This window comes from Protopterus annectens, chromosome 11.part0 (genome assembly GCF_019279795.1).
Source record: "Protopterus annectens isolate FY-2018-M chromosome 11.part0, PAN1.0, whole genome shotgun sequence".
Classification (NCBI taxonomy): domain Eukaryota; kingdom Metazoa; phylum Chordata; order Ceratodontiformes; family Protopteridae; genus Protopterus; species Protopterus annectens.
The window spans coordinates 1,223,274,156-1,223,289,332 of record NC_056745.1 but is presented as its reverse complement, the minus strand read 5'-3'; the positions used below and the strand labels follow the sequence as shown (position 1 = coordinate 1,223,289,332).

Here is a 15,177-nt window from a genome sequence, read left to right as displayed (position 1 = left end):
AATACTTACATCAGCTATACACATGCTAAGCTCACAGAGCCAGTACTTACCTTGCATCTACCCTGTGTAGACTGCCTTGTACGGTTAATATTATTCTGTGACATCAGACAAGCTGCTCTTTTATGGGAATCCTGCCAGCTAATCTCTTTGGTTATGAAATAAAACAAGTAACTAAATACCAGTGCTCAAGTAACTAAATACCAGTGCTTTCCCTGTAATTATTTGATAGCCTCTGTACGTCATCATGTTATTGAAAAACGAAAAACAGTGGCAGCCTAATGATTTCCAAACAGTGCTTCCAGTTCACTGGGGTTTAAATGTGTACAAAAATAAACAGTGTAATCTGTGATCCACTGTGGTTTATTGTGACATTAGTCTAGATTACCATATGCACACACAGAGCTAGTCCTAGCTTTAATAATCCCTTCAGTACCTTTTACGGATCCCTCTGTTTGGGATCCATGCTTGTGTCTTGTGCAATTCAGTCCTTCAGTCATGTAGCAGCAAATCATCTCTCCTTCAATGATCCAGTCCTGTAAGCTTTCAGTAATAGTAAAGTCCTCCAAGCAGCTTGAAACCAGATTCCCAAATTTAAGTTTCCATGGAATATTTTTCAGCACCCAATATTGACCTTTGTGCTGATAGCTCTGAAAGCTGCTGTAATAAAGTCACTTTACCTTTGGACTATCAATAGGAAATGCTCTACAGCACAGGGCCATTGGTATTATGCATCTCCACAGAAGCTTTTAAGAAAAAGAATATTTTTCAGTTTCTGGTGTGCTCAGTCCCAAATTCTGGACCAACATGGAATTACCCATAACAGCATCACTGACACAGTAATAGCAAAAGTTGTTCCATTCAAAACAGATAACTGCTGTGTGGCATCCATCTGTGCAGATTACTGGCTCTGGCTCTGTTTTTTTTTTTTTTTTTTTTTTTTTTTTTGAAGTAATGCATCTTGGTTCACTTGTCATCAAGGCTGCAGAATCCAGGCTACCAATGCCTAGAAGGCTCTGTTGACTAACGACATGTGTACCTAGTTATCCTTGCCTTATATCCAGCTGAGCACAGTGCTAGGATATTCTGTTAAAGTGACATGGGCAGAAAACAGTCATTAACCCTCCCCCTCAAAAAAAAAATAGGATCAAAATTCACAAACTAGTTCTGATAAATCATCTATTTTTGCCACATATTATTCTCATCTGCATTGGATACTTACTTGATAAAAATATGTTGTATAGCTTTAAATAAATAAAAGCCAGACACATAGATGAGCAGATAAATAAAGTATTGCCACGTGTCTTCTAAAATGGATTTTGGCCAAATGTATAGGAACTTGTGAGAAAATGTAGTAGAAAAGATGATTACCAAGCAGTAACAGCAGCAGCGGCATCTTAACTCACCTATTGTTACCCCCTAAAAGAAAAAAAAAATACATGCTTGTGTTTTCCCATTAGGGAAGCTGACCAGGGCCAATTGCCCTCTTTTGCAGTTGAAGCCTGCTGTCCACATGTCCATTACTGGTGAAGTCATGCAGTAATTGGTACTGTGCACCTAAAACCGCAAATAGATGCATAAGCAGAGAAGTAGGGCTTGAAAAAGGAATTCCAGAAGAATGCTATTGTCTTTTACTATACAGGTTCCCTCCCCTCCCGGCTACCCTCCCTCCCTTAATAACGACTGTCCTCTACCCTGCCCCATCAGTTTGGTTGGCTGTTTCCTGTTGGCTGAAGCAAATGGCAGGTCACTCCAAGTAGATGTCCTCAGTGGGGCAGGCATACTCCAGGTGCTCCTGGTAATATTCTTGGAATGCTCGTCTGGAAGACAGAAACAACACAAAGGATAGTTTATAGCCATGTAATCTTACTAATCACTGTCAGTTTGCATTTTGGATGAAGGAAGAATACAAACTGCATTTATTCAAAACATTTAAATGCAACACCGAAATATGAAAATTAAATCATAAAAAGACTTACTTGACATTCTGGTCGATCTGTCCTTTTGCATAATTAAAAAAAGATATAGTCTTACAACTGAAGTCTTGCTATAATAATCAAGTAACCAGGCCCAACAGTGAAAAATAACATGGAATGAAGAAGAAACGCTACTCCAAAGCCAAAAAATGGTATTTTAATAAACCAAGATGTAAGCGCTTTCGTTTCCAATACTACAGAAACCTCATCAGACAAACAGATACACTACCTCACATCATTTAAATACTATACATGCTAAACCTCATTTCCTTAGGAGGGTGGTGCCGGAGTGCAAAACATTTTATACAACATTTTATGCAACATCTCACTTCCTTGGGAAGGTGGTGCCAAAGTACAAAACATTTTATGCAACATAGCCTCCATGCTAAATAGGGCGGCCGTGGTGGTGCAGTGGTTAGCATTGTCGCCTCACAGCAAGAGGTTCTCCGGTTCGATCCTCAGCTGGGGTGCCTTCTGTGTGGAGTCTGCATGTCCTCCGTGTGACCGCGTGGGCTTCCTCCGGGTGCTCCGGTTTCCTCCCACATCCCAAAGACATGCTGTAGGTGGATTGGACACCCTAAATTAGCCCTAGGTGTGAGTGTGTGCATGTGTGTGCCTTCTGTGGAAGGTTGGGTGCTGGGCTGGCAACTTGACACTGTAAAACTCCACTGCCAATCATGAGCAGACAGTTGATCTGCTGTGGCAACCCCTAACTGGGAAAAAGCTGAAAGAAGAAGAAGCCTCCATGCTAAATAAAAGGCTAATACGTATTGTAATTCTAAAATGCTAAAAAACAAGAATCAAAAATGTATATACAACATAAGTATTGATACCAATAATTAAATAACAATAGTTAAAATATATACTAAAAAAGTACATATTTAGTGACGGAGATCAAACAGTACCTGCTTTTAACTTTAAAATGGGTTTAATCGATATGCACTCATTAAGCCCTGGGGGAGTAGTGGCATTTAAAATGACTTGCCAATACAGTTCCCTTTTCTCCACCAAGGTCTCCCAGTCACCCCTATATCTAACACACCCATCTTTTCCAAAATAACAAATACACATTTTTTAAAACCAGGACACATAGTGGAATGTTTGTAAAGTGCATTACTTGTGTCTTTGCTCTTAATAGCATAAAGATGCTGGTAAATTCTCATATATAAGGGGCCATTAGGTTTGCCAAATTAAAAAGCAGAACAAGTGGCACAAAAACTAATATAAACTACTCCCTTAGTATTGCAATCATATTTACCAATAACAGTAAACAAGTGGGGGCACCCATGAACAAGGAAATTACTAACTTCCAGGATGTACCTGCATTGTCGGCAGGCCGCACATTTTTTCATTCCACACCCACTGGTGTGACCATTCATTGGTTGCTTATTGGTTTCAAAAATACACTTAAATTTTTTGTTATTACTGTAAACAAATTTAGGTTCAGGTCTCAACCTGCCCGTAAGTCCCAATGATCCAAAAACAGTTGCTCAGTGTTTCTTAATCATATTCTGTAATAAATAAATACCTGGATTGTATTGCAAAACAAAAAAAAGTTAAAAGCAGATACTGTTTGATGTCTACCACTAAATAATATGTACTTTTTTTAGTATATATTTTAACTAATGTTATTTAATTATTGGTACCAATACTTACGTATGTATATACATTTTTGAATCTTGGTTTTTAACATTTTAGGATTATAATATGTATTAGGATTTTATTTAGCATGAAGGCTCTGTTGCATAAAATGCTTTGTACTTTGGCACCACCTTCCCAAGGAAGTGAGATGTTGTATAAAATGTTTTGCACTCCAGCACCACCCTCCTAAGGAAGTCAGGTTTAGCATTTATAGTATTTAAATGATGTGAGATGGTGTATCTGTTTGTCTGACAATGTTTCTGTAGTATTGGAAATGAAAGTACTTACATTTTGGTTTATTAAAATACTGCTTTGTGGCTTTGGAGCAGCCTTGCTATAATGTGAGGCACCCAGTAGAGTGGCTTTGAAGTCCAGCGGAGGTTTTGTCTTGCAAATTTACATTAGTTCCTGATACTGTTGTGGGTCTAAGGAGAATGTGTATGCCTTTCTGGACTGATTATGTGGTTTGCTATATGTCAGATAGCAATTTGGAGAAAAATGAATGAGGATGCAACTAAATTAGAGTAGTGTGGTTTAGACTGAGTAGATTAATGCTGCATTAACAGTAAGAATCCAAAACTTCAGGAGTAAGAATCTCTAGGAAAGATTCTGGAACAGGACAGGAGTGTGAGGTCTCAACACTCCTCAAGAAAGAGCGAGTCTGTAGTAATCCAATCAGTTGAGCAAAAGGTAAGCATGCTGAGACAAACCATCACATAGACGTAATCACTCCACTGTGCTTAGCTCTTACTAGGCAGATTATGGAATACAATGTTTATTTCAGTGCGGAGCTCTCCAAACACTTGTCATAGCTGGAATGACCACAACACTTTCTCACTAAAAATGGGCCTAAATCATAAAAACAAAGCAGAGCATTTCCCAACTTTGTCCTTCTTCTCACTCTCTTGCAGGCTGCTAAGAGGTGAGCTTTCACTCATGTGCAGAGCCTCAACAGAGCCATTCTTGTCAGACCTACTGCACAGTGCACATCCAATGGTAATGTGACAGAACCATTCTTGTCAGACCCACTGCACAGTGCACGTCCAATGGTAATGTAACAGAACCATTCATGTCAGACCTACTGCACAGTGCACGTCCAATGATAATGTAACAGAACCATTTTTGTCAGACCTACTGCACAGTGCACTTCCAATGGTAATGTGACAGAACCATTCTTGTCAGACCTACTACACAGTGCACGTCCAATGGTAATGTAACAGAACCATTCATGTCAGACCTACTGCACAGTGCACGTCCAATGGTAATGTAACAGAACTATTTTTGTCAGACCTACTGCACAGTACACGTCCAATGGTAATGTGACAGAACCATTCTTGTCAGACCTACTGCACAGTGCACGTCCAATGGTAATGTGACAGAACCATTCTTGTCAGACCTACTGCACAGTGCATGTCCAATGGTAATGTGACAGAACCATTCTTGTCAGACCTACTGCACAGTGCACGTCCAATGGTAATGTGACAGAACCATTCTTGTCAGACCTACTGCACAGTACACGTCCAATGGTAATGTGACAGAACCATTCTTGTCAGACCTACTGCACAGTGCACGTCCAATGGTAATGTGACAGAACCATTCTTGTCAGACCTACTGCACAGTGCATGTCCAATGGTAATGTGACAGAACCATTCTTGTCAGACCTACTGCACAGTGCACGTCCAATGGTAATGTGACAGAACCATTCTTGTCAGACCTACTGCACAGTGCACGTCCAATGGTAATGTAACAGAACCATTCTTGTCAGACCTACTGCACAGTGCACGTCCAATGGCAATGTGAACACTCACTGAAGAGATCCCAATCTCTTTTACAGCATAAATAGGACATGTTGCAGGGATAGCTATGCTTCACAAAGAATAACACTTCTATACAACTGTATTTCACTCCAGATAAAGCAAACTACTTTTTTACTCTATTCAACAGTAATTCACTGTGTGTTCAGCACTCATGTCCCTCATAGCTAGGAGCAACAAGTAAATGTCCCAACATATCCTTGCTTTTCTGTCCTCTGGGTTATTGGCACACAAAATAAGGGCTAAAAAGCTACCATGTGAATGTAAGACTATACTTGTTAAGATATCCACTGATCAATAGCCTAGGAAGTACCTATGAATCAGTGAAGAGGATTGAAGAATTGTACCTTTGAAGCAATCTCACTTTTCTGTATACTCAACTTTGCTGTACATGACAAACTACTCATTAGGTCTTAGCATTGCTTATGTAATGGAAAGCAATCCTCCTTTAGGTTGGCAAAGTTAGTTCTGAGATGTATGTACTACTGGTTAAAATATCCAGAAAAATTAAATGTCTTATGTCTCATACTTTTGAACTGCAACAGACAGATAAATGACGCAGTACAGTCTCCATTTGCCAACCTAACACAGGATTTTGAGTATGGGGCTTTCGTTTGTTTATTTGGAGAGGGTGGATCTAGCAAACAGAACTGACTGCTTCATACTGTATCAGATGTATGCTGCATGCAGTGGCTTTCAACCGATGAAGATGCTGCATTTATTTCCTTCCCCACTTACCCAGTTTCACACACTTCATTACATTCTCTTCAAACTATTCAATTCTTCCCAGTTTCACAATGTGTTGAATGAGGACTTAACACATCTCTCTGCCTGATGTTCTTTTGCAAAGGATTGCCATATGCATGATCATAGTTTTCAAATATTACTTTCCTCCATCATCGCACATATGTTATCATTATTTTAAACAATGCATATGCACTTGTGCATTACTATTCTTCAAGCAATGTAAAATAGGGTCCCATCATTCAAATGCTGAAGGAAAACGTAGCAGTGTTCTAGAAGGACCAGTGTAAAATGAAAAGATGACCCAGGAGGAAGGATTTTACATTTATTTAAAGAACAGTGATAGATGCATTTAGCGTAGAGAAATTCACAACTACACAGCTTCTACAAGAAGCTCTTAATATTAAGGAGAACAAAGACATTAGGCAGAACTCAGGGATTAAAGGCGGTTATGGAAATGGGCAGTATGTATGGGCCTGAAAGTTGTCACCTGACATTATTGGGCTACCTGTTGGAATTCTAAGACCTGTGTTTGTGAGTCACAGAATTACAACAGAAAACAGGGAATATCTGCTATTTCTGTTATCTTTTAAAGTTATTTTTTAGGGGAGATACTCTTTGCACCATATTTTTTTTTTTGGGGGGGCTAAAGCTCATACCCCTGCTACTTATATATACTCACTCTGAGATCACCATACCTTGGAGAAAAAGGAATATTCTGAAGCACTGCAAACCTGGACTTAAGATATGCAAGTCCCCATTTTTCCACATTCAGTCTCACTATTCCAGGTCTCACATTTATGAGAGTCACAATTTAAACTCTTACCAATTTATCTCCCTGTTGTAATGTTGAGACCTATAACTGTGAGTCATGGAATTATGACAAAAATGAGAACAGCAAATGTTGACAACTACTGTTCTTTATTTATTTATTTATTTGCAGGGGCCAAGCCCCACTGCATCCTCATGCCATTATTTATATATACTGTGAAATCACTGTACCTCAGAGGGAACAGAATATTTAGAGGCACAGTGGTCTAGGAAAGTCCCAAGTTTTGTACATTCAGTCTCCGTATTCCCAGTCTTGTATTTATCAGTCTTGAAATTTCAAACCATTACTGACTTTCATGGTCAATGCTTATGTCTCTGTTTGTATATCTACTGCCACTGTAACAAACAAAGATTTTATAACATGTTTTGCCATGTACATGTGGGTGTGAATGACCTTAGATGTACCTCCCTGGACTACATGAAAAGAGACATTGAGGAGCTCTCAGATCATGTAGCTCAGGCGGGTATGACCCTAGCCCTGAGCAGCATCCTACCATCACCCAGAATGATACCACAGTACAAGCAGAAAATGACTGATTTCAACAATTGGCTAACTTTCTGGTGTCATTCTAAGGGGATCCAGTATCTGTCTGCCTGGGATGACATGACTGACAGACCTCGATGTTTTGCCAGAGATGGCCTGCATCTGTCACCCCTGGGCTTCCAGGTACTGGCCAAGGCTTGCCACCCCTATAGTGCCTTTTTTAGGCGGTGTTCCAAAGACCAAATTACCACCATAACAGCTATAAACAAATTCAATTTGAGGGTCATGCTGCTCAACGCTAGAAGTCTAAATCTCAAAATGCACTTACTCGAAGTACTCCTTAAAATGGAGAACATAGACATTTGTGCTGTAACAGAGATCTGGTTCAAGGCAGCAGAAAGGACCCCTGCACTACCAGGCTACAACTCATTCCACACCTTTCGGCCCCAGAACTTGGACCAAAGCTCCAAAGGTGGTGGTGTTTCTGTATTCATAAAGGATGCGCACACCTCCTGACTGGTTGCCCAACATAATGCATCTGAGATACTTCAAGTGCAGCTAACATTGGGTAAGACAGTGATTCAGGTCGTAACCTGTTATAGGTCCCCAACCATATCCCAAGATTCACACTCCACATTCCTAAGCACCCTGGAGAATATCAGGGTCCAACCTAACACTCTCATACTGGGTGACTTCAACTACCCCTCCATTAACTGGGAAAACTACTCATGTATCAATACACTTGCCCAACACTTTTTGGAATTCATTAATTCCAATGCCCTGGACCAGCTCATTCTTACCCCCACTAGAGGTAGCAACATCCTTGACCTGGTCATTACTAACATGGACGACCGTTGCTCTACACCAATAGTCAACTCCTCCCTGGTTAGATCCGATCACAAGCTAATCACCTTGGAAATCCACATCCCTGCCACCCCCCCCCCCCCCCAACAAAGGTAACCACCATGAAAAACTTCAACAAAGCTAACTTTGGGCTTCTAAAAACAGAGGTGGCTAACTTCACGACACCCATGCAAATGGAGAATAGTTGCATGACCGCCAAATCATACACCAATGCACTGTACGAACACGTACACAAATGCCTAGATCTCACCATACCCAACAGAACTCCTCAAAAGAAAGGAAGCCAATATGGTGGTCCCCTGCCATAAACAAACTCTACAACAGAAGGAGGAAACTGATGCAGAATAAGGTGAAGTCCCAAGACTGGAAAAGCTCCCTTATCAGACTCAACAAAAGGTTGAGATCCTTCATCAAATCCTCTGAACTAGCTATAAAAACAGAGTTGCAGCAGATAGTAAAGACAACACAAGGCCTTCTATATTTATGTAAAGAATCTCCATGGCAATACCCAGATTTGCTCTGAGCTACTGCACAATGATACCTCCTATACCGAGCCAACAGATATTGCAAATATACTGGCGGACAGACTCAGTGCTAACTTTATCCCTCCACCTACCCAAAGGACCAATCACAATATCAGTAGATTGCCAGTCACCCAGTATTACTGCTGCACAGGTTAAAACAGCACTGTCCAGCGCCAAGAATACAGCTTCTATGGGACCTGACAGTATCACTGGCTGTGTTCTACGTGAACTACAGAGTGAACTGGCACCTCACCTGTATGCCTGTTCAATCACAGCCTCACCTCAGGCTTTGTCCCTATCGAATGGAGCACTGCTACAGTCATCCCTCTTCACAAAGGATGAGTGACTACAGACCCCGCGAACTATCGCCCCATAAGCTTGACGAGTCTGATCTGCAATGCTATGGAACACATCATCATGGACTTAATAAACAAGGATATAGAGAATCTCCAGACTCTGGATGCTACACAGTTTGGTTTTGTGAAGGGTAGATCATGCCTGCTCACTTGGTCGACTTCTTTGAGTCAGTCACCAGAGCTGTGGATGAAGGTAAGGTGGTTCATACAGCCTACCTTGATCTGGCCAAGGCCTTTGATACCATTCCCCACTCAGGAATCATAGAAAAACAAGCTAGGCATCAACCCCTATATCACTAGGTGGGTTTCAAACTTGCTCACAGATAGAACCCACAGTGTGAAAGTAGCTGACTCCAAGTCAAACTGCTGACCAGTCACGAGTGGAGTCCCACAGAGTTTGGTCCTGGGTCCTCTCCTGTTTGGTATCTACTTCTCTGAAGTCCAGACCAACACGAAGGGACTCTGACTGACAAAGTTCACAGATGATTGCAAGTTGGGAGCTATTATTAACTCCCCAAGGGATGTTGACATCCTAAAGAAAGGCCTCAATGAGACCAACGACTGGTGTCAGAACCATGGCCTTAAATTCAATGCCAAAAAATGTGTCTTCATCCCCTTTGGGAAAAACACAGTTCCCTTGAGTTAACAAAATGATGGTAGTCCACTGAAAATAGAAGGCATTATAAGAGATCTGGGAACACAGGTTGACAGCAACCTCTCTTTTTGACCACCACATTGACACTGTGGTCAGAAAGTCCTTATGTGTGGCACATCTCATTACCAAGGGTTTTGTATCCAGGAAGAAAGAGGTCATTGCCTCCCTCTACTCTTCCCTCATTAGGCCAATCATTGAGTACAATGCCCCATTTGGCATGTACCTCACTAGACACCTGCAACAACTGGAGAGGCCGCAAAAGTACCTCACAAAGAGGATCCTAGGCCTAAAACACTTGTCCCATATGGACAGACTCAAAAAACTCCAACTATTCTCTGTCTCATATCACCTACTTAGAGGCGATCTCTGCTTGACTTACAAAGCCATGTCTGACCCAGCTCTGTTAGAAATGCTACATCTAAAGAAATCCCAATCTCTCCACACCACATGCTCCAGAGACCTCAACCTCATTACCACAATCAACAGAACATGCTGGAGGCACAGGTTCATAACCCAGTGACTGCCCATGCTATGGAATAGATTTCCCATACATGTCAAGCAGAGCACCTCACTGGTCCTCTTCAAGAGAAATCTTGATGAGTAGATGCGAAATAGAAAATTCACCTTGGGAATAACTCCAGTGGCTCTACTTGACAGAGGCACTGGGAACTAAGGTCAGGTGGCACATTGCCAGGATAATCCTATGGGCTGGGCTTGTAAAGGCTCCAAGGCCATTAGCCTAGTACACACCTATGAGCCTATGTTTTCACTAGTGTTGGGTAGTGAAAGAACTGCACATTCACGGATATGAAAGTGTGCAAGTTCATGCAACACTGTATAGTTATAATTTAATGTTTGTAAAGTTCTCAACCTATTTCCTCAAGAATCAGGGGAAAAAATAAAGAAAAAATAAATAACGAGGTACAAAAACCCAAAATTATAGGTAACTTTTATTTTGCATGTACTGTTCACTTAACATTTTCTGATGAATATAAAGACCTTTAAATGCAATTATTTTTTTCTGTCTACTTATAGGTTCATAGGATGATACTAGGCTGTTGGCCAGGAGGCCATTATAAGCCTAGGCAAGAATTTTGCCCATGTTCCCTGAAAGTCAGCACCTGTTTCCCTGTCCAACAGGGACACTGGTGGGATCCCAGGGGTATATTTTTTGTTTCCCATCCAGTCATCCAGGTTCCTCTTAAAGAGGGCTAGAGAGGTACTCTGCTTGACATGGAGAGGGACTCTGTTCTACAGATGGGGAGTCTTTGTGACACAAATCTAATCCTGCCAACAAGTTCTATTAATGTCCCAGACCAGGTTAAGGCCTTGCATGTGGGTTGCATGAGTGGAATTTGTCTTACGGGTATGCAGCAACTCCATCAAGGCTGGGTCTGAAATGGCCTTGTATGCCAGACACAGGTCACTTCTGAGCAGTTTGTATGAGAATGAGAAGAGAGACAGGGCTTTTAGCCTACCTGTATAGGATAGGTGTTTGAGACCCTGGATTTACCTGGTCAGGAACCTCTGTGGTCTCTCCAACTGCTGCTTGTGCTTGGCAAGGGACATGCAGAAGGGGCCATTGTACTCAATAATGGGTCTGATAAGGGAGAAGTACAGAGATGTTATGACCTCCTTGTTCCTGGATGAAATACCCTTATTTATCAGGTGGGTCATGTAGAAAGCCTTCCATACAATGGAGGCAACATGGTGCTCAAAAGTAAGGTTGCTATCAACCTGGGTGCCCAAGTCCCTCACGACTTATTGCATGCTTAGTACATTGTTATTAATGTAATAATTAGTGGGGATGACATTTCCCCAAAGGGGATACTGATACATTTCTTGGCATTCAGTTTGAGGCCATGCTTCTGGCACCAGTCATTAGTTTGGGTAAGGCCCTCTTGGAGGATGTTCACATCACTAGGGAAATTTAAGACAGCACCCAGCTTGCAGTCATCTGCAAACTTGGTCAGCCACAGACCACTGTTTTTGGCTTGCACCTCTGAAAAGTATATATCGAATAGTAGAAGCCCCAAGACTAATCCTTGGGGTACACTGCTCATTATGGGTATACTACTAGAGGTGGCTTCCCCTTCTTTGAATGAGTGGCTTCAATTGGTGAGCCAGTTAGCTACCCATCTGGTAACATATGAGTTGATGCCTAGCTGGAAGTGTTTATCTATTATGCCCAAGTGAGGAATAATGTCAAAGGCTTTGGCTAGGTCAAGGTAGGTGGTGTGCACCATCTTGCCCTCATACATAGTTTTGGTGACTGTTTCAAAGAAGTCGACCAGGTTTAACAGGCATATTCTCACTTTGACAAAACCAAACTTTGTGGGGTCAAGCATTTTGGAGGTTGCCAATGTCCTTGCTTATAAGGTCCATGATAATGCATTCCATGGCCTTGCAGTTCAGGCTAGTTAGGCTGAAGGACCTTTAATTGCCTGGGTCAGTGGATGCTCCACCTTTGTGTAGAGGGATGACAGTGGTTGTCTTCCATTCAGCTGGGATGAAGCTGGTGCTCAGGCTTTGGTTGAATAGGGTGTCTAATGGAACTGAGATCTCATGCCTGAGTTCATGTAGGATACTGCCAGGGATGTTATCAGGTCCCATAGAGACTGTATTTTTTGCCTTTGAGAAGGCATTAAGGACCTGCTCCCTGGTGATGAGGGGAGCGGGGCAGGGGCTGGGGATGTCCTGGTTTACTGATGGGGGGGCAGGGGGTTGAAGTTTTCACTGAACCTATCTGCCAGCAGGTTGGCTATATCTATGGCATTTGTGTATGAGGCATTATTGACCACCAGTTCAGAGCAGATTTGGGTGTTGCCTTTGAGATTGCGGACATATGTGAAGAAGACCCTGTGATTGTCCTTGGTGGATGTTTACTAAAAAAATCACAAACTTTATGAGGGACAGAGCAAAACTTTGAGGCAAAGTCAGAGACAGTTTAGACTGATGTACATTTGTGATGTGTTCAGATATGGCTTCAGAATTCATTGCTACATGCAACGCATTTAAGACAGGTTTCGAGGTAAGTGGATGGATATCTTTCTGCCTGGGACTAATAGTTAAACCACTTTTATACCATGAGCTATGGACAACTATTAATAAAGAAACTGTTGTCTATAATAAAAGTTAACCTTTATTAAAATTAACTTAAAAATCTCAGGTATATAGGCTGAACAGCCTTCAAGCAGATGAAACAGAACCATCCAGAAACATTATCTTAAATAGCCATTCACCCATTAAGCAACTTAGTTATTCAAAGCGACAGCAACATTTTTTATCTTTACAAAAAAACCTGAAAAAAATTATATCCATATTAGGTTCCTATGGATGATGAGTTTGATATTTCAATATCCTATAACTCTCCATATTTAACAACCAATGTTTCGAATCATCTCTTAAATGCGATATTATTTTCACAAATTGTCTAGCTAGCTGGGTTGGTCATTCACTGATATTGAATGTTGCCCACTTGTTCCAGTATTCTCTTGTTTAGTGACCTCTCTGTTTCCTCCTTATATAAAATTTAGGACATCCCAAAAAATATATATATATATATATATATATATTTATCACTCCTTCAGAATTATGTGTTAAGTATTGCTCAGTGCTATACAGTGCTCCATTAAATAAGCACATTCTGCTTCTTGCATAAAATCATGGTCTCTACAATGTCCACAGCACTGATTTCCTTTGTTCTGAACATCTTTGTTTCATCATTATAAGACATATAAAAAGCATACAGTACCCTATCTGCTATACTTCATTTTCTGTATACAAACATAAGGCATTCTGGCAGTATTCTCTTTTACAATTTATCTGTACACAAAATGTGCCGATATTATTTACTAATTTCAGTCATTTTAAATGTGCAAAATATATGCAATAATATGCACAGAGCATAGCTCTCCACTGTGTATTCACAGAATATCCAGATTTTTGCCTCATATTTTTGATCTGTTCCTCATAAAATTTGTGGTTTGCTGGCAAATCACTATGGATTAAAGTCACTAAATAATGACATACATTTGAGTTTCAGACTTAATCCTCCAGATTCAGGTAACTTCCGTGCAGGAATAGCTTATTCCTGCATGGAAGGGACCATTCCTGTGCAGCACGGCAGCGCGCCATGCATATTCATGAAGGCATGTTGGCGTGTTGTAAAACGGGCATGGTTCTGTGTACGAGTGCAGGGGGTGTGTCCAAGAGCAGTGCTCTCACAATACACATGCCCCTTGCACACCAGAATTGACATACAGCAATTTAAATAGAGAGAGAATGCTCATAACACCCCCAACCCATCAGGGTAAGAAATCTGGACAAAGCCATAAGGGACAATCATCCCTACAAAGCCAGAAAGTTGATAGAATAACAGGTTTACCATAAGCATGAATTTTCAGCAGAGTATGAAGCAAATAGTGCACACCTCCCAACCCATCAAAGTAAGGAATTTGGACAAAGCCGTAAGGGACAATTGTCCCTACAAACCGAGAAAGTTAATTGAATAACAGGATAAGCATTAGCATGGATATTCTGAAGGGTATGAATTAATAAACACAACAAATAAATTTTTTTCACATATGCAATAAAGTTTAAGCATAGCTGCGCAGATGTGCCCGTTGCTTAGCTATGCTTAGCCCAGCTGAAACGGCACGATAAGTTAAATAGCAATAGACATTAAGCACAAGCATAATTGCAATAGTGCAGTGGTTAAAGCATATGCCTTGCATGTCGTCATTCATGGTTTGTGCCTCACCAAAGCAAATTACATTTTGTATGTGTAAACATTACAGTTTTAATTTATTTGTATATTTATGTAGGAAGTAACTTATATTTCTCTACCACAGTAGTGTATTAGGCCCAGATGTGAGGTGTCAATGTAATAAAGTAGTGAAACCCCCATATAAACACAAGTGCCTCATACAGTATAGTCACACAAGAATAAATGTAATTGCAGCAAACTGGGGGATGTCAGGAAAGGTAAATAAATCTATAGTATGTAATGAATGATGAATCAATCCCATACAGGTGGTAGTCCAATAAAATAAAACATAAGCAATGCTAAGCATTGCACATCTATGCTGACCGGGTGTAAGCATCGTGTACATATGAATACTAAGCAATGAGTAGCCCAGCTAAGTGGATTTGCCCATTGGTAAGCAATGCTGAACCTGTCCCTTTAAGCACTGCCAACCATAGCTAAGCAGGTCTGCCCGTAGCTTAGCTTAGTTCAGCATTTTCAAAACCTTCCAATCACAGCAAAGGGTGGGAAATCGGCCATATTT

At 41.0% G+C, this 15,177-nt stretch overlaps 1 protein-coding gene across 3 annotated transcripts in view; it reads right to left on the bottom strand.

Moving 5' to 3' along the window:
• Positions 1–344: 344 nt before the first annotated feature.
• MAPK8IP2 (mitogen-activated protein kinase 8 interacting protein 2) overlaps positions 345–15,177 on the bottom strand; it is a 788,562-nt gene continuing 773,729 nt past the window's right edge. For all 3 annotated transcript variants that reach the window (XM_044088602.1, XM_044088603.1, XM_044088604.1), the window contains one exon: positions 345–1,817. In XM_044088602.1, coding sequence (XP_043944537.1) covers positions 1,745–1,817 — 73 coding nt within the window. In that variant the 3' untranslated portion in view covers positions 345–1,744. The remainder of the gene's footprint in view (positions 1,818–15,177) is intronic.